The sequence below is a fragment of the Eptatretus burgeri genome, chromosome 12 (assembly GCF_056783735.1).
Source record: "Eptatretus burgeri isolate ZD-2024b chromosome 12, Ebu_testis_v1, whole genome shotgun sequence".
In the NCBI taxonomy this organism is placed as follows: Eukaryota; Metazoa; Chordata; class Myxini; order Myxiniformes; family Myxinidae; genus Eptatretus; species Eptatretus burgeri.
This window is the reverse complement of record NC_140972.1, coordinates 27,532,685-27,550,942: the sequence shown is the minus strand read 5'-3', so window position 1 is coordinate 27,550,942 and position 18,258 is coordinate 27,532,685. Positions and strand designations below refer to the sequence as shown.

The window sequence follows — 18,258 nt, the reverse complement described above, 5'->3', positions numbered from 1 at the left end:
TTACAACCTTAACTTATCTATTATTTTACACTAACCATGGCCCAGGACCTGGCATCTGTGGGAAAGAAGGCATGGCCAAGTTGGTCAATAGTTTTGTGAGGGTTAGTGCTCTGCAGCTAAAGGTCAGACGTTTTCAGGGCCTGTTCAAAGGGTCCTCCCCCCCCTCTTTTTTTAAGGTCATCTCAGTAGAGATGACCTAATAAAGCCAGTCTCAAAGACTGTCCACCCTTCCGTACATCCGTGCATCCCTCCACAATCCGAGTGGAGACAAATAACCAATAGTGGAATGGATAGAGGTCGATGAGACATGCACAACGATATAACTTTCAAGGTCGTCCAAGATCGAGGTCAAGGTCACAAGGCTGTCAAAGTTGCGAAAATCGTCGATTTCAAATTGTATCTCCTTCATTTATCAAGAGAGATCAAATGTTATTAGTGATTTAGATACTATGGACTATTATCTAGAACAACACGAGCCATTTTTTTGAAATTTGCTCTCGTTCCGATTTTATAGCCCTTCAAACTTCGCTCTGACGACTTTCTGACGCTATGTTTGGAGAGTCGTATCTCGGCCACAGAGTAGAGTAGCAGCCAGTAAATGGTATCGTTTGAGAGAGAACAACATGGTCTATCATGATCACACAGCAGCACATCCATATTACCTACCACGTGGATACCACGTATCATGCAACTTGGCAAGTACCGCGCCTGGTGTTGTCGGAGTCACTGATTTCAAATCGTATCTCCTCCCTCATAAATAAAAAGAGATCAAATGTTATTAGTGATTCAGATACTATGGACTATTATCACGACCAGATCCACGAGCCATGGAATCGATTAATTATAGATGCCCCTAATTTTTTATTTACTTCTGTCGCCCTCTGGCATAGATGACCGGCACTCCCACTCGGGGGTATTTTTTCCACTGAACCTTCTTCTTTTCTTTTTTTAAAAGTTTCCAGCTGCTGGAGGCAACTCACCCTAACCTGGCATGCCATATGCCATCCCACATGCCATTTGAAGGGGGTAGCCAGGCTGCCCAAATGCAGTCTCTGGCTCCCTTGTACAAGAACAGGAAGGGAGCCGGCTGCCCAATGCAGTCCCTGGCTCCTCCCTGAAGTGAACTGGATGGAAGATGCAAGAACACAAATGGAACTGGATGCAAAACAATGCACAGGCTGCTCAATGCAGTCCCCGTGATGTGGCTGCCTGCAGGGCAGTCTTTGTAAAACACGCTTGGCGATGATCCTGGCACACATGGATGAGTTGGTGACACGGGCAAATGCAAGAAGGGTAGCAGGCATGGGGTTACGGCAAAGGCAGGCAAACAAGGCATTGTAAGGCAAACGCGGAACAGGCCGCTGTAGCACAAACAGGTGGTATGTGAAGCTGGCCAGCCTCTGGTTTGGTTCCATCAGGCTTGGAGGGAGTGCGGTGGTGCCGGCCGCTTCGAAGGCAGGCTCGGACCGAACCTACTGTCTCCCCCCAACCTATCGCCTTTGCCTGTCTGTCCATACCCACTCCCTTAATTTGCAACACAAAACAAATTTAGCCCCTTTTGTTTTTTTATTTTTTTTTTTAATTTTATTTTATAAATCCATCTCCCTAACCCACTTTATTGTCCTTGTCTGGCTAACCTATCATGTCTATCTATTCCCAACCCCTACGTTCCTATTTTTGGAGGGGAATAGGGAAGAGACTAGCGTCCTGTCTTGAGGCCCAACAAAGCCTCAGAATGGCCTCCTCAGATTTCAGCAGTCTTCTCCACAGTGAGTCCAGCGGCCTACTGAGAGCGAAGGGATGGATGGTGCAAAGGGGTACATCTCCTAACTATCCTAGCATTCATTAACCTTAAACTACCCCGGAGCTTTCCAAAAACGCCTGACACTTTAAACTATCGGTTCTAAAAACCATCATTCCCATCGCCTGTGTTGGTGTCCATTATAAATTTGGGCCTAGCCCTCAAGTTTTCCTTCGTGCCCTTGCACAATTTCATGGTTGGGCAGCGTGGCTCCACTGGCAGGAACTTCCCCTCTGCCAAACTTTAACCATGGCACCCCTGGGCCCGCAGGCTGTCTCCGAGCCTACCAGCTTCCTATGAACGCGGGGGATGCCCTCTCTGGCATTGCCCCCCTCCGATGCCCACATGGCATTGCCCCCCTCCGATGCCCACATGGCATTTTGGGGCGACGGGCCCGTTTCCGACGGGTCGCCCGTGCCCACTACACTATCCCGGTCCCTTGGACCCTTGGCCTACTCTGGCTGACTAGTCCGGTGTCCGGGGTGCCCTCTAAACGATACTCACCTTTCAACAGCCACGCTCCCAGCCGGTCCATGAACTCCTGCACCCGTCCAAATGGGTATCGTGCCTTCTCTCGACAGCAACAACAAAACGACCTCCTTTTGGTAAATTTAACTACCCACTAACTAACATTAAACTGACCCTGGGGTCCCTTGGGTGGGTTTCACTCCTCCCCCCACTCAGTCATCGCACCATGCATTCCACATTCGCTCCAAACAGCACTCAGGCCCGCTGGCCCTTACTCATTCATCACACATTTTCCAATTTTTCCTTTAACTCATACCACACTCCACACTGCCATTCCACTAACTAGATTCCCCTAACTAACTCGTGCTCCCTCGTCATCCCTTAAATTAGTGCACGTTCCACTTAACTCTACGTAGCCAAGCTACGTCCCTACGACACATTCCATATCTGTCCACGTTTTCCAAAATCCATTTCTAAATCTATCCTAAATCCTTCTAACTAACCCACTCCACGGGCTCTATGAGGAACAACCCATGTCCCCATGAAGCCGGTCTAACTAAACTAACCCATCCCACAAAATCCCATTAGATTTTGGTCAAAATCGGTCAAAGGTCAAGGTCACAGTGAGGTCAAACATCCAAAAAAAGTTATAACTCGAGAACGGAAGAAGCTACCAATGTCAAATTACACCACGTGATTCAGAAGGGTGATGGCTAGCGCTGATTAGATTTTGGTCAAAATTGGTCAAAGGTCAAAGTGAGGTCGAACATTCGATTTTTTTTTTTATGGTTTGGTACAGATAACTCGAGAACGGAAGAAGCGACCAATGTCAAATTACACCACGTGATTCAGGAGGGTGATGGCTAGCGCTGATTCGATTTTGGTCAAAATCGGTCAAAGGTCAAGGTCACAGTGAGGTCAAACATTCGATTTTTGATGGTTTGGTACAGAATCATCGTAGAAACTTCTGGTTTGCGCCGCTACCTTTTCTCGAGACAGCTTTTATTAGACAATGTCAGAGGTAAAGTTGACGACTTCGTAAGTACCAGTCTATGACTGCTTGTTTGTTTGTTTGTATGCAGGATATCTCAAAAAGTTGTCAATGGATCCGGATGAAACTTGGAGGACACGGGTGTGTGATAAGGAAGAATTGGTTTGATTTTGGTTCAGATCCGCATCCAGATCCGACTACTAGAATTTTTAAAGTGATTCTTCACCATTGAGAGATGGGGCCAAAAATGATATACAGCACAATATCTCAAAAAAGTTGTGGATGGATTCGGATGAAACTTGGTAGACAAGTTGTGTGTGTCACAACGGACAAATTGATTCGATTTTGGTGAAGATCCGAATCCGGATGTGCATCTGAGAGTTGTTTAATTTTTAAAGTGATTCTTCACCATTGAGAGATCAGTCCAAAAACGATTTAGTACTGTATGGCATGATATTTCAAAAATGTATTGGGCCCGATATGTCCGCGTGGATCAGGCATTACGTGGCGGAGGTATGTGCTCCACCGAGTTCCCTTATAGTTTTATTACTGTCTTTGCCGTCTCCTCGTGTGGTCCTCATACATGTGATTTTCTCTACATTCAGATTCTTCAAAGAACCTTGGAACACCATTGAAAATAAAAAGAAAAATAAACAAATAATTTATGGCAATTTGATTTCATGTTATAGCAGCAAGGACAAGCAGAGTAGTTTAACAGGTCAGGAAAGTTGTTGCTCTACATCAGGGAAAGGGAACATCTATGGGAACTAGGCAGATGGAGATCGGGGTAACAAAAGCCCTGTTGGTCTGGATCTTTAAAGCAAGTGCTGGTATGGCATGGGATCACAGCTCCATGCTAGTTGAGAGGTAATATTTGGATACACGTGGGTGTTTGCCAGCTCAACTTTTGAGGGGAATTCACTTTGTGCTGGTGAAGTGCAGTGGCTCCCAAAGCGAAAATTTTAATGCTATGATCATGCATTCTGGCCCTTTGGGATTGAGTTTTTTTTTGTACGACCATAAGCTTTGGCCTTCGGGTCAATGTGTATATGTATTACTTTGCCAAGCTTTGTGTGACAGTGTACTTTGTTTGGTCTTGGGTCAAAGTACATTGGGTATAATATTTGAATTTTTTTCACCTTTTAAAATATATTTATGATTACCAGGAGGCCATAAATGCATCTCTGGAATGATTCCCTTTCTTGGGTAGAAGGGGTGGAAGGGGTTGATTGGGGGGGAGAGTGCTTTCAGCTGGCATTGTGTTTTACAAGGTTTCCAAAGCCATCTCAGGGTAATTCATCCTGAGGTTAGCAATGTGTCTTTCACATCCTACATCAAGGTCAAAGTTGCACTAACACACATATATATATATATATATATATATATATATATATATATATATATATATATATATATATATATATATATATATATATATATGCCTCAAACCCAAAGACCTCATCGCTTACGTGGCGACAGCCCACTGAGCGATATAAAATAAAAGCAATATCATGGAGAATTGCACTGAAGTATTGGTCTCCATGTGCAATTCTCCATGTGCATGATATATTGGTCATTGTTTCAGAAGGAATGCCTTTCGCAGCAGGATGGAGAGCAATGCAGATTTCCATGAACAGCTGCGTCTCCAGCAACTGGCACAAGAGCCTGAAGAGGAAGATTCTGGTTTAATTTACACAGATCCTAAGGATGGTGGACAGTGGGTTTGGGATACTGTCAAGCAAGCCTGGTTTCCGAGGGTAGGTTTTGCCACATGACGCACAACTCTTTGAATTCACAGTTGAGTGCAATGTTGAACTCCTGTTTCTTTATCTACATTGTTTGTTGGTTTTGTTTATTTATTTTACAGAGATTTAAGGCTCAAGGAAGAGCTCATGTATCATATGTAGGAAAGGGACATAATAAGTAGAGATGGGTATCTTTGTAAATGAATTAAAAGGCATTTGTTGACGGTGGATAAATCGACTGAACATCATGTGTGGGATTTGAATCTTGGATCATAGCACCTTGAGCAATGTGTTCAGAAAGGATCACCAAACAGGTCAATCTTTCATTCGAGCTTTTTCCAGAATTTTACAGAAAGTATAATGAAAGCAATCAACACAACATAAATTTAGCACAATTCTGGTAATTAAAAAAAATAGGAAGTAACTAGAAGGGCACTCGATAGAGTGCATACCTCCACCCCGTAATGCCTGATCCACGAGAACATATCTAGCCCAATACATTTTTGAGATATGCTATATATCATTTTTGGCCCTATCTCTCAATGGTGAAGAATCACTTTTAAAATTCTAGTAGTCAGATCCGGATCCGGACCTTCACCAAAATCTTAATCAGTTCGTCCTTGTCACACACCGAACCTGTCCACAAAATTTCACCTGGATCCATCCACAACTTTCTGAGATATCTGCACACAAAAAAAACAAACAGACAAGCCAGTAGGCAGCATGGGTGGTTGCTATATAATTGCATACTAGTCATACAGTTTTTGACGGATCGGGCTGAAATTTTTTGACAAAGAGGTTGATTATAGTGCGCATAAAACCGCGGAAGCCGATTTTTGATTTTCGAAAATAAATTATTTTTCGGATTTTTTCTAAAATTTCAAAGTCCCGTTGCTGGGCAACGGTGGTGTCCATAGCAACGGTGCTCAAAAGCATACAACTAGATCCTGGTATGAACCTATCAGTCAAGTTTCATCAAAATCGGTTGACTCCTCTGGCCTCCAGAGCTGTCCGTTACATACAAACAAACAGACAGACATACAGACAGACGGAAAACCTGAGAATAACGGTAGTCTCGCGACCACCCAATAGAAAGGGGATGAAAACGTAACCTCCTTCACCTTTGGTGGCGGAGGTAAACTAGAATAGCCACTCGGTCGAGCGCATACTTCTGTCAGGCTGATTAGTTTACGTTTTGTGTCCCAATGATAAGCCGGATCTGGATTCAGACCTGAACTAACATTTAATCGGCTTGTTCTTGTCACCTAACCAACTCATCCACCAAGTTTCATCCGAATCCTTCTATAACTTTTTGAGATATCCTGCTACATGCCGTTTTTGGCCGTATCTTTCAATGGTGAAAAATTGCTTAAAAAAAACTCTCGGATCTGGATCTGGATTCAATCTTCACCAAAATGGAATCAATTCTTCCTTGTTGCATACCCAATCTGCCCACCAAGTTTTGTCTGAATCCATCCACAACCTTTTGAGATATCCTGCTATATGTCGTTTTGGCCACATCTCTCTCAATGGTCAAAAATCACTTTAAAAATTCTCGGATCCGGATCTTCACCAAAATCTAATCATTTTGTCCTTGTCACATACCCAAGCTCTCCACCAAATTTCGTCCAAATCCGTTCACAACTTTTTGAGATATTTTTTCCCACAAACAAGCAGACATACCGACAGTGGTGAAAACATAACCTCCATCCACCTTCGGTGGTGGAGATTAAATATATAAAGCAGACTTGGCCAAAAATCTGTAAGAAAAGAAAAAGAATCTACAGAACATTTTCCAGCAGGAGGGACACTTCTGAGGAGACAAATGTCAGGCTTCTCATAATTTTCTCTGGCAGTTATTAGCCTACGTGCACGAAGCTAAAAGCAGAGTTCGACAATTGGTTCACTGTTTGTCTGTCTTTGTGCCTACAAATGTCATTTTATTATGATCAAGGAACAACTTGATTTCAATTGAATGTTATACGGTATTTTGAACATTAATCGGAACACAAACCTGCAGTTTAGCAGAACTTTGACTGAATTGCCCCGATTGCCTGTCTGCCTGTCTGCCTGTCTGCCAGTCAAACAAAATTGAAAATCATTCCAACCAGGAAACTTATTGTTTTAGTGATGTCATAAAGGACAAACAACAGGCTACCAACAAAGAATGAATGCAACGTGCAAAATAAGATGGTGTAAAAATGCTGCACCAACGGCGGTAAACTTCCGAAAAGTTTTTTTCCGATGACCTTTAAAATCTTTATTTTATTTCAATTGAATTATACACTTGAACACCGAAGAACACAAACCACCTCTTTGGAACTTTCAAAAACCTTTTGTTTCGCAGTACTTTGACAAAATATTATGGCATTTTATATAATCTCGACCAATCAAATATGCTGCTTGCAGACCCACCCATGTTCTTGTTTCTCAAGACTGTGCGGGATAAGGTGTTCCATGAACGCACTGGTGTTCGATTAAAAAAAATGAGGCAAACAGTTGAGATTTACACAAGTCCTTCGGTCACAAATAAAGTTTGGATGAAAAAGTTCACCTGATTGATGCACTTAAGTATTTTTTAAGGTTCTTGTCATCTTGACAAATTTTGCCATTGTTTTTCTTTCTTGTTGGGTTACCAATTTTTTCCCCCGCAGGGTCAAAGGCTCATTACAAGAGATGTCACACAAATCATGCACTCACCAGCAGACAGACGCCAGACGATACAGGACATGACGCAAACACACATCCGTTGACTTTGGAGAACGTGATTTCCCAGAGCACTCTGGATATCTGCAACACCATCTTGTGGCATTGATTTTCTCTCTGCCATCAACTGTTCAATTAAGGAGGAATTTCCTCACACCCTCCCCCTATGGGGTTTACCTGTGTTCTTTTCTCTAAATGCTGAGCACCAAGCAAGAAAGCAGCACATACCATTTTAGTCTTTTGTGACACCTAATACAGACAAATCTGCCAGCAAAAAAGGGTGGATACAAAACACTTCTTATGGATCGAAAATTTAAATCCTAATTATATTGAGAAATTTATGAAACCTCCGACCCACCTTAGAACGGATAAAAGTGGGGTGGAAATTCAAAATCACAATTGTATTGAGATATTATCAAACCAGCCAATGTTTCTGCTGAACTTGTAATTGCGGTTACTTATGGATCAGGGGCAGTTTTGTATGGATCAAAAGTCAAAATCATTGTATTGAGAAACTTATGAAACCTCACACCTGCCTTAGGACATCCGCTGGTACTCCAAAACGTTCCAGAGTTCAAGGTCAGACGAACGGATAGACACTCCTTATACATACATACATACAGACATACAGACATACATACATACATACAGTCGGGCCCAAAAGTTTGCATACACTTGAGCAGAATTTTGTTGACTTCCATTTATACCTCTTTTCTCTACAATAATCATAATTCTTTCCATTCCGAGAACAATTTCAACCATTCACCCTTATTTCTCTCAAAGGTTTCTGCAACTTTTGTACTTTGGATGATTTTATTCACAGTTTAATTCATGATGTGACAAAAATAGCAGGTCAAAAGTTTACATACAGCACACTCCAATATTGTATAATACTTTGTTGCATAGCTTTTAACCTTTAGAACTTCAGTCAGTCTTGCAGGATAACCATCCATCAGCTTTTGACAAGCCTCTGAAGGTATTTTAATCCATTATTCTTGACGGTGTTGGTAGAGTTCAGTAAATTGGTGGGTTTCCTCTTTTGCACTCTCTCTTTCAATTCCGTCCACAAATTCTCTATTAGATTTAAGTCCGGGCTTCGAGCTGGCCATTCCAAAACATCAACCTTGTTCTGCTGAAGCCGTCCAGCAACCAACTTGGAAGTATGCATTGTGTCGTTGTCATGTTGGAAGGTCCAGCGACGTCCGAGGTTCAGCTTTCGAGCGGACTGCTTCAGGTTCCCTTGGAGAATTTCCAAGTAGTCTTCCTTCTTCATGGTGCCATCTATCTTATACAGTGCTCCTGGACCACTAGCAGCAAAACATCCCCATAGCATGATGCTGCCACCACCATGCTTCACCGTGGGTATTGTGTTCTTCGGTTTGAAGGCCTCTCCCTTCTCTCGCCAGATGTGCTGTTGGTCATTGTGGCCGAAAAGTTCCATCTTGGTTTCATCAGACCAAAGGACACTCCGCCAGAAGCCTCTATCTTTGTTCTTGTGCTTTCTTGCATATTTCACCCTGGCTTCGCATTGGCGTTTTTGAAGGAGGGGCTTCCTTCGTGCTCTGCAGCCTCTTAGTCCGTTTCGGTGCAGGAGCCTCTGGACGGTGGACAGTGACACCTTCATCCCTGAAGCCTCCAATTATTGGCACAGGTGTTTCTTGGTGGTCTTGGGGTTGAAGCGCACCTTTCTGACCAATGCCCTCTCATCGGTTGGTGTCAACTTAGACTTCTGGCCTGATCTTGGAAGGATCTTGGTTGTCCCTAGGTCCCTATACTTTTGAACAATGGTCTGGACAGATGACCGTGGCACTTCCAGTTGCATAGGTATGGCCCCTAGAGAAGTCCCTGACTTGTGCAACTGGATAATGCTCTTCCTTAGGTCTTGAGAGTATTCTTTTGCCTTCCCCATGCTGGCTCAAGTGAAAATAGGGCCGGAATAGGAAACCTCGGCCCTTTATACAGCCATGGGAGCACTAGCTGACCTATTGCATAACAATTATAATCAGCAGAGAGTGGGGGACACAATACAAGTGATAGAAGGCCATTTCATAACATTCTCAGCCTTTCGAAAGACAATCATGCAGCAAGTCACCTTGGTGTATGTGAAGTTTTGACCCGCTATCTTTGTCACATCATGAGTTAAACTGTGAATAAAATCATCCAAAGTACAAAAGTTGCAGAAACCCTTGATAGAAATAAGGGAGAATGGTTGAAATTGTTCTAGGAATGGAAAGAATTATGGTTATTGTAGAGAAAAGAGGTATAAATGGAAGTCAACTGTATTCTGCTCAAGTGTATGCAAACTTTTGGGCCCGACTGTATACGAACCATGCTTACCCATTGTCTCGGTCACTCACCTGCATTTTTTTTCATTTATTTATATTTTCATTGATGGATGTTGTCCGCCGATTCTGTGATTTTTCCCGATGTAATGGCTTCGATGTCCATCAACATGCAAAATTTCAGCTTTTTACGTCACCCGGAAGGTACCGATCTTTAATATCAGTCAGTGGTTAGAAAGAGCTTTATATATTAGATATATATCGTGGTCCACTCAGAAGAGGAACTATGATTAGTGATTAAAATTGGCAAATACACTGCCATATCTTGTCAGATCATTTTGTAAATGGTATCATGCACAGCTTCAACATTTTGTCATCAACGTGGCACCGGCAATGTAAGTGTTTATAAAGGTTAAGATGTCCTGATTACGTACACAAAATCGCGTGAGAACGCCCCAACAAGGTATTAAAGCATAAGATAATAAATTTAATACAGATCTTCATGGGGTAACACAATTTATAATAGTTATATTTTGCCCTCTTTTTAGACAAATTCAACCTCCGCCACCCGATGTTGCACCGCCATTTTGCAATGGGCGGTATAAGTAGCTCAGAGCTTTGGCCTCGAGAGTAAAACCAAGAGTGCAACACAATTAGCCCTTTTAAAGTCCATGAAATGATTTAAACTCTTCTTGTCACCGGGGACGGGTAGTCTTCCGAGTAAGAGATAAGTCCCAAACTATAATGAATGTTTTTTTGGACTTTAAGCACAGAAGGCCTAACTTTAAAGTGTTTTTGGCTCTCGAGATGCAGCGATTTGGCAAAAACCGTGAACTACTTTTGTTTGTAATTTAACTGAAAAAAAAAACTTTCTTCCCCCAAACTGCTGGAGTGGTACTTTTATTTATTTATTTATTTTATAATTCCGTTCATAATACAGTCGAATGCAATGATGGTTATTGTGCATTTTTGGGGGGCTTATTTTAATAGTGATTTTAATATATATTTATATTCTTGATTGCAATAAGTGCCGTCACGTCTCTCTTGCACAGGCCATGCCTGGAGAATTATCGCAGTGTTAATTTTTCATTTTTATCCAAATCTCTCATTAGATCACTGAAGATTTTATAGCTGCATATCAGGCCAACTATGGCTTTGTCGAGGAACCTGGGGAGGTGAAGGAAAAGCAGGATCAGAAGAGCAAAGATGACGCTGAGAAAGCAAAGGCTGATGCTACAACCGGTCTGGCCACGAAGGATCCTCAGCTTGCAAAAGGCAAGGCAGAAGAGGAAAAGAAAGGCAAAACAGAAGAGGTGAAAAAAGGCAAAGAAAAAAGGAAAGCTGAAACAGGTTTGTTTTGGTGTGAATTGTGTACAGCTCTTTTTTCCACACACTTTGTGTAATTTGTCAGATGTAAACCCTTTGGCTTGTTTAATATTGTATTCTTTCAGTGTTGGGATGGTCTATTTGGCATTCTCATGGCACTGGTTTAGAATGAGACTCCTTTTTTACCAATGATGTCCACTCCAATAAGATCCTTTTTCCCCCCTCTTCCAGTTTGGTTCGATGTTGAAGATGATAAGAATACAAATGTCTACGTGACTGGTAGGTTACCATTAGTTTCCATTTTCTTGGCCTCAACCATTCCCAAAAGGATGGGATACGAGGTGTGTGTGTGTGTGTTGTATCTAATATATTGTTGTGTTTCTGGAAACCGCATCCCTCCAACACCAATAGCAGCCATCATACAGTGGTCCCCAGTCAGTTATTTCATTTATGTACGTTTCGATAGTCCCTTCCTTCTTGTGTAGTGGATCGAACGGGACAGTGCGTTGTGTAAATCTCATAGTTAGGTCTGATTAAACTTCTAAACTTCATTCCTACTCTGCCTTTTTTTCTCTATTCCTGAGGTAAATCCAAGCAAGGGGTCCTTGTGTGAGCCAGCAAGCGCTACGCTCGGCCACCCATCTGTAAAAACCACAGCCGCGCCCTTCGCGTAAGAATGCATCCTCACAGAAGACCAAGGGCAGCAGTCGAAGCCAACAATAAACGCCAGCACTGCACGGAGCTCGTGCCCCATAGCAACGACCCCCGACACACTGTTCAGGCGATCAGAGGCATAACCAACACACCAAATGCGAACAACATGCAGTATGCACGCAGTACACCGTTCTTCAATCCAAATCTCCATTAATAAATATATCTGCCCCCTTTTCAATCCAAATCTCCATCTAGTGATATCCAATCCTTTTCCTCAATTCCCTGACACAGATCAGGGCTGGCACCGTGCACCCTACCGCCTCTGATGACCGCGAACACGATGCTTGATGACGGGCGGACCCGCGCGCTGACCACGTGTACAATGGCAGACCCGTGTGCACTGTATGAGGAATGCTCGTTGGCGGGCGGACCCGCGTGCTGACTACATGTATAATTGCAGACCCGTGCGCTGACCACATGTATCATGGACCCGCGCGCATTGTATGGGGAATGCTCAATGACGGGCGGACCTGCGTGCTGACCTCGTGTACAATGGCGGACCTGTGTGCACTGTACGGGGCATGCTCGATGGTGGGTGGACCCGTGCACTGACCACTTGTACAACGGCGGACTCGCGTGCAGTCCGCAATACTTTATCATCGTATGGAACGGGGCACGAATAACACGCATCTGTGGTCGGATCTGCGCATGGGGTTACAATAACGTCTTACCGTCGGTCTTCACTCACCACGACGGCCACAAATGTCTTCTGTGGATGGCAGACATCCTCCCACACCTCTGCCTCGATGCAGCTGCTACCAGGCACAGGCATGCTGTGCGGCCGATTCGCTTGGGCCACATTGCGCACCACGGAGCAGGCACGTTGACCAGCGCTAACCGCGTGTCGCCGGGGCACGGGACGGGGTTTGTTGCAAGGCAATTCATATCACGGAGTTCGGTGCCCAACCAGAGTGCCCGATTTGAGTGATGACACCGCATCGGGTCGTCGCCCCCGCCCCACACCACGGGTCTATAAAAGGATGGATCGCGAAGCCGTCCATCCTCTCTCTCTCTGTCTCTGTCTCTGTCTCTGTCTCTGTCTCTGTCTCTGTCTCTCTGTCTCTGTCTCTGTCTCTGTCTCTGTCTCTGTCTCTGTCTCTGTCTCTGTCTCTGTCTCTGTCTCTGTCTCTGTCTCTGTCTCTGTCTCTGTCTCTGTCTCTGTCTCTGTCTCTGTCTCTGTCTCTGTCTCTCTCTCTCTCTCTCTCTCTCTCTCTCTCACGCGCTGAATCTCCAACTGGCCTTCTCCACCCACCCTTCTTCACCCACTCGCCTGCTGGCTCCACCATTCTTTACCAATTCGCCTGCTGACTCGCCTTCTTCACCACCTCTTCACCTCTCTCCACCCACTCGCTTTTGACTCTGCCTTCTCCACCCGCCCTTCTTCGCCCACTTGCTTCGGACTCCGCCTATCTCCACCCACTGGCTTTTGACTCCGACTTTCTCCACCCACTCGCTGCTAGCTCCACCCAAATCCCTCCATTCACACCGGATAATCTCGTCTCATTCTCTGGTCCAACACTAGCTGCACGAAGTGCCACGAAGCAAGAGACGACATGCTAACTGTCAGGGAGGTATCACCCAGCGGAGCATCCCCTCAAAACGTACTGGTGGCGCGATCAGGCAATTGTGCAAGGTATTGAGAGACCATTAGCCTCATCTCCTCTCCTTTTTCTCTTCATTAACTCCTGTGTGTGTGTGTGTGTGTGTGTGTGTGTGTGTGTGTGTGTGTGTGTGTGTGTGTGTGTGTGTGTGTGTGTGTGTGTGTGTGTGTGTGTGTGTGTGTGTGTGTGTGTGTGTGTGTGTGTGTCATGGTGCCTGTCCTTGCTTAAGTTAAGATTATATCGGGATAACTCTGCTCTGTGTCAGCTTTTGTAAGTTGCTTGATTATTGTCGCACCACACTTTTCTTGCTATCGCTTCTCACACACACAACAATAAAATGTATTAACTGTGCCACATATCTCTCCTCACCTGCCTGTAATAAATCCTTTATAGAAATGTTCCCAGCTCGTTTTTGTCTTTTCTTTCATTGATCCAGCATGGTCCATATCCGAACCAAGCTGGGACTTTATTCCCAATGATCCGTTCCTTTTAGCTTGGCAGTGTCGCTCGGCTGCATCTGATCTGGTAAAGTGATCCGGTTCGGACAAGGCGTACCGAGGGTGTTTCCCCCGGTAATTACGTCCCCTGATTATTTAGGTAACCTGGTTAACCCATAGACGGAGGACCCTTGGTCACGTGGTTGAGTTTTTGGCGTTCACGGTTGGTCAGCGACCTGCCGCATCACGGAATTATCCATGTGCGACAGCCTGAAATTCCAGGGAGTCTGATGGAAACCCGAGATAGCTTCCCCCCCTGGTGTTCTTCTCACCTGACCCCCGGCCTACAACAATATATAAAGCTCATTCTAGCCACTGAGTCACAAACTCACTGACTTGTATTAAATATTGGTACCTTCTGCGTGACGTAGAAAGTGGAAATGAAATTTGGTGTGCCGATGGATATCGAAGCCGATACACCGGGAAAAATCACAGAACCATCAGAAGGTATCCAAAAGTGTAAATAAATAAATTCAAAATCAAATGCAGGTGAGCGACCCGAGATTATGGAGAAGCATGGCTCGTTATTGCTTACAACGTGTAAGCATACCCTGATTATATATATATATATATATATATATATATATATATATATATATATATATATATATATATATATATATATATATATATATATATATATATATATATATTAGACCGGCTGAGCAACGGAATTCTTCCACATATACAGTAGGGAAAAGAGATCGGCACCTGTATATATGGAAGAATTGCGTTTCTCAGCCGGTGGGTCACCCAGATAGCTCAGACAGCAGAGCACTGTTACGGTTTGCCAGAGGACCTGGGTTTGATTCCCAGTCTTGGCCTGTAATTTTTACATATATATATATATATATATATATATATATATATATATATATATATATATATATATATACATACATATATACATACATATATATATATATATATATATATATATATATATATATATATATACATACACATACATATATACATATATAAATATATATATATATATATATATATATATATATATATATATATATATATATACACACATACATACATACATACACATCCACTGCTCACTTGTAGTAACGGGAAATAGTATGAAATCGACTCCTTATCCACATATTTCTTGTATCTATATATTACTAAAACTCTCATCTTGTATATATGTATGTATGTTCCTGAAATACAGCCAAAACGGTACACGATAGCGCAAAAATTTTCAGCCCACCTTACTCACCATTCTCCTGCAGTGTGTCGTATCAAATTTCGTTAAAATCGGGCAACGAAAAAATCAATTCCCGATTCAGTCAAGTACTCATCGGGAGAATTTGATCAATGAAAACAACCTCAGCAGTATAGTTCGCAAGAGCTATCTTTTTTTTCTTGAAATGATTGGTTCACGAAAAAATATTTTCACGAAAAAATAAGTGACCACTATATTCGTTATTGGTGTGTGTCTGTCTGTCTGTCTGTTGGGTAGTCGATCGAGTCGAAAAAAATAAAATATTTTGATCTACCCTTATTATCAGTATTTCCGTCAACATGTTTGTTGGGTAGTCGATGTAGTCGAAAAATGTTTTTTTGGAGATTTGTTCTACCCTTATTATCAGTATTTAAAATGGCGATTTAATTTAATACAATGGCGATTTCGATGAAACTTGGTTGGTAGGTTCATACCATGACCTAGTTGTGTGCAAATGGACACCACCGTTGCCCAGCAACGGGACTTTGAAATTTTTGAAAAATCATAAAAAAATATATTTTTTCGAAAATCAAAAATCGGGCGACGAGCGACTGTGGGCAGTACATTCAGCCATATTATCAAAAATTTCCAGCCAGATCCTATGAAAACTGTCGGAGAAGATAGACTTGGAATGAACCCTGGTCGAAAACAATAAAAAAACGAAGTTCGTTATATCTCAGAGACTATGAGTCAGATATACATGAAACTGGTATGGTAGGTTCATGGTATGTCCTAGTTATGTGTGAGAAAGAACCGTTGCTATGGACCCCTCCGTTTCCTAGCAACGGCCAACTATCCATGTCCGCCTACTGGCTTGTCTGTCTTGGATAGTCGATCTCGTCGAAAAAAAAAATTTTGAAATTTGTTCTACCCTTATTATCAGTATTTCCGTCGATATGTTTGTCTGTCTGTCTGTCTGTCTGTCCCTCTGTTCGGTCCAGTGCTCCGTTTATACAATGGCGATTTCGATGAAACTTGGTTGGTAAGTTCATACCATGACAGAGTTGTGTGCAAATGAGAACCGTTGCTATGGACACCACCGTTGCCCAGCAACGGGACTTTGAAATTTTAGAAAAATCATTAAAAAATTGTTTTTTCGAAAATCAAAAATCGGGCCACGAGCAACTGTGGGCAGTACATTCAGCCATATTGTCAAAAATTTCCAGCCGGATCCTATGAAAACTGTCGGAGAAGATAGACTTTGAATGAACCCTGGTCGAAAACAATAAAAAAACGAAGTTCATTATATCTCAGAGACTATGAGTCAGATATACATGAAACCGGTATGGTAGGTTCATGGTATGTCCTAGTTATGTGTGAGACAGAACCGCTGCTATGGACCCCTCCGTTGCCGAGCAACGGCCGAAAAACCTCTAAATGTGGGGGTATTTTAACGAAGAAACAATCTGCAGCATTAACCATAGAAGCGAGAATCATGAATTTTCTTGTGCTTAATCCTCAGGTCATTCCCCATCGAACAGGCCCATCGCGTCAGGTTCTATTGGGTAGTCGACTACCCATGTCCACCTACCGGCTTGTCTGTCTGTCTGTCTGTCCCGAGCATAGCTCCGTGGGTTTTGATCCGATCCTGATAATTTTGGTGGGAGGTTTATATCATGATCTAGTTGTGTTTTCCTGAGAATGGGCGTGGTGCGCCCATTATGGGCGGAGCCACGCCCAAAAAACATGTGTTTTTAGGGGGTAGCCAATTTCAATTTGCATCTTCTTCTAGGGGGTTTGTCGAATCTGACAGGGGTTTTGGTATTTGGTTAGCCCAATGGCACCTGCATAGCCCCACGGAGCTCAATTTTTCATTTTCGTCCCAAGGTCAAGGTCACAAGATCACGAACTTAGAAAATTGTGAATTTTGACGTAAAAATCCATCTTCCCCGAGGGGGTTTGTCGAATCTGGCAAGGGTTTTGGTATTTGGTTAGCCCAATGGCACCTGCACAGCCCCACGGAGCTCTATTTTTCATTTTCGTCCCAAGGTCACGAACTTAGAAAATTGCGAATTTTGACATAAAAATCATACGACTGCCCAAACTTTGAGAGCTGGGATGACAATATTTTTTATGCATAATCTTGAGGTCATTCCCCACCTAAAGTCTTGAAACCATTTTGCTCGATCTCGAACACCTTGCCCGTGGCGCCCCCTTCAAGTTTGTTTTTACGCTGCTTTCATCAAAGTCTGGATAATCCGAGGGGTGCGAAATGCCATATAGCCTATATGACGTTATATTGTTCCTGGAATGTTCCAGAGGAAGTTTTGCACCAAAGGTCATAATCCTTGACCTTTGACCTTTAAAGTTCACAAAGGTCAATTTTTCAAAGTTGTGGGAATCGAACCGGGTTTTCGACCTTCTTCGACGAACTAACTTCAATAAGCCATAGCATGTATCCTGTTTCCTTATTTTAATATCCACAACATTGTTTTGTGACCTTTGAAGGTTATGCAAAGGTCAAATTTTGAAAGTTGTTGAACGAAACCGGGTTTTCGATATTTTGCAGCTCATAACCTGTCACTCGTACCACATCATGTTGATCATTTTTATAACTTGGTCAAACATTATCACATTGTCTCATCCTTGACTTCTGAAACAATCTACATCGTCAAATACCGCTCGTGAACCATCGTCGTCTTCAGACTTGTTTATTTTAAAATCTCAAACATTTAGTATCGACAAAGAATGATTTATTTTTAAGCATAAAGTAAACTGCCATTTTGATCGAATACTTCCTTGTTCATTAATAAATAAAATTGTGTTTAGAAGATTACGCACAATAATTTCTTCAACTTTCTTTTCTCCGGTTTTTTTTCACATTGACGCGCAATATCAAGTTTCGTTCAAATCGGGCAACGAAAAAAAATATTTAAAAAATCAATTCCCG

At 42.8% G+C, this 18,258-nt stretch overlaps 1 protein-coding gene across 6 annotated transcripts in view; it reads left to right on the top strand.

The window, feature by feature from the left end:
* The window catches only part of LOC147015302 (17S U2 SnRNP complex component HTATSF1-like), a 55,562-nt gene that overhangs the window by 2,687 nt on the left and 34,617 nt on the right, over window positions 1-18,258 (top strand). For 3 of the 6 annotated variants that reach the window (XM_085849932.1, XM_085849927.1, XM_085849929.1), the window contains exons 2-4: window positions 4,864-5,017; window positions 11,106-11,343; window positions 11,551-11,598. In XM_085849932.1, the coding sequence (XP_085706058.1) occupies window positions 4,868-5,017; window positions 11,106-11,343; window positions 11,551-11,598 (436 nt within the window). In that variant the 5' untranslated portion in view covers window positions 4,864-4,867. The remainder of the gene's footprint in view (window positions 1-4,863; window positions 5,018-11,105; window positions 11,344-11,550; window positions 11,599-18,258) is intronic. The other 3 variants (XM_085849931.1, XM_085849930.1, XM_085849928.1) reach the window with 1 other exon arrangement.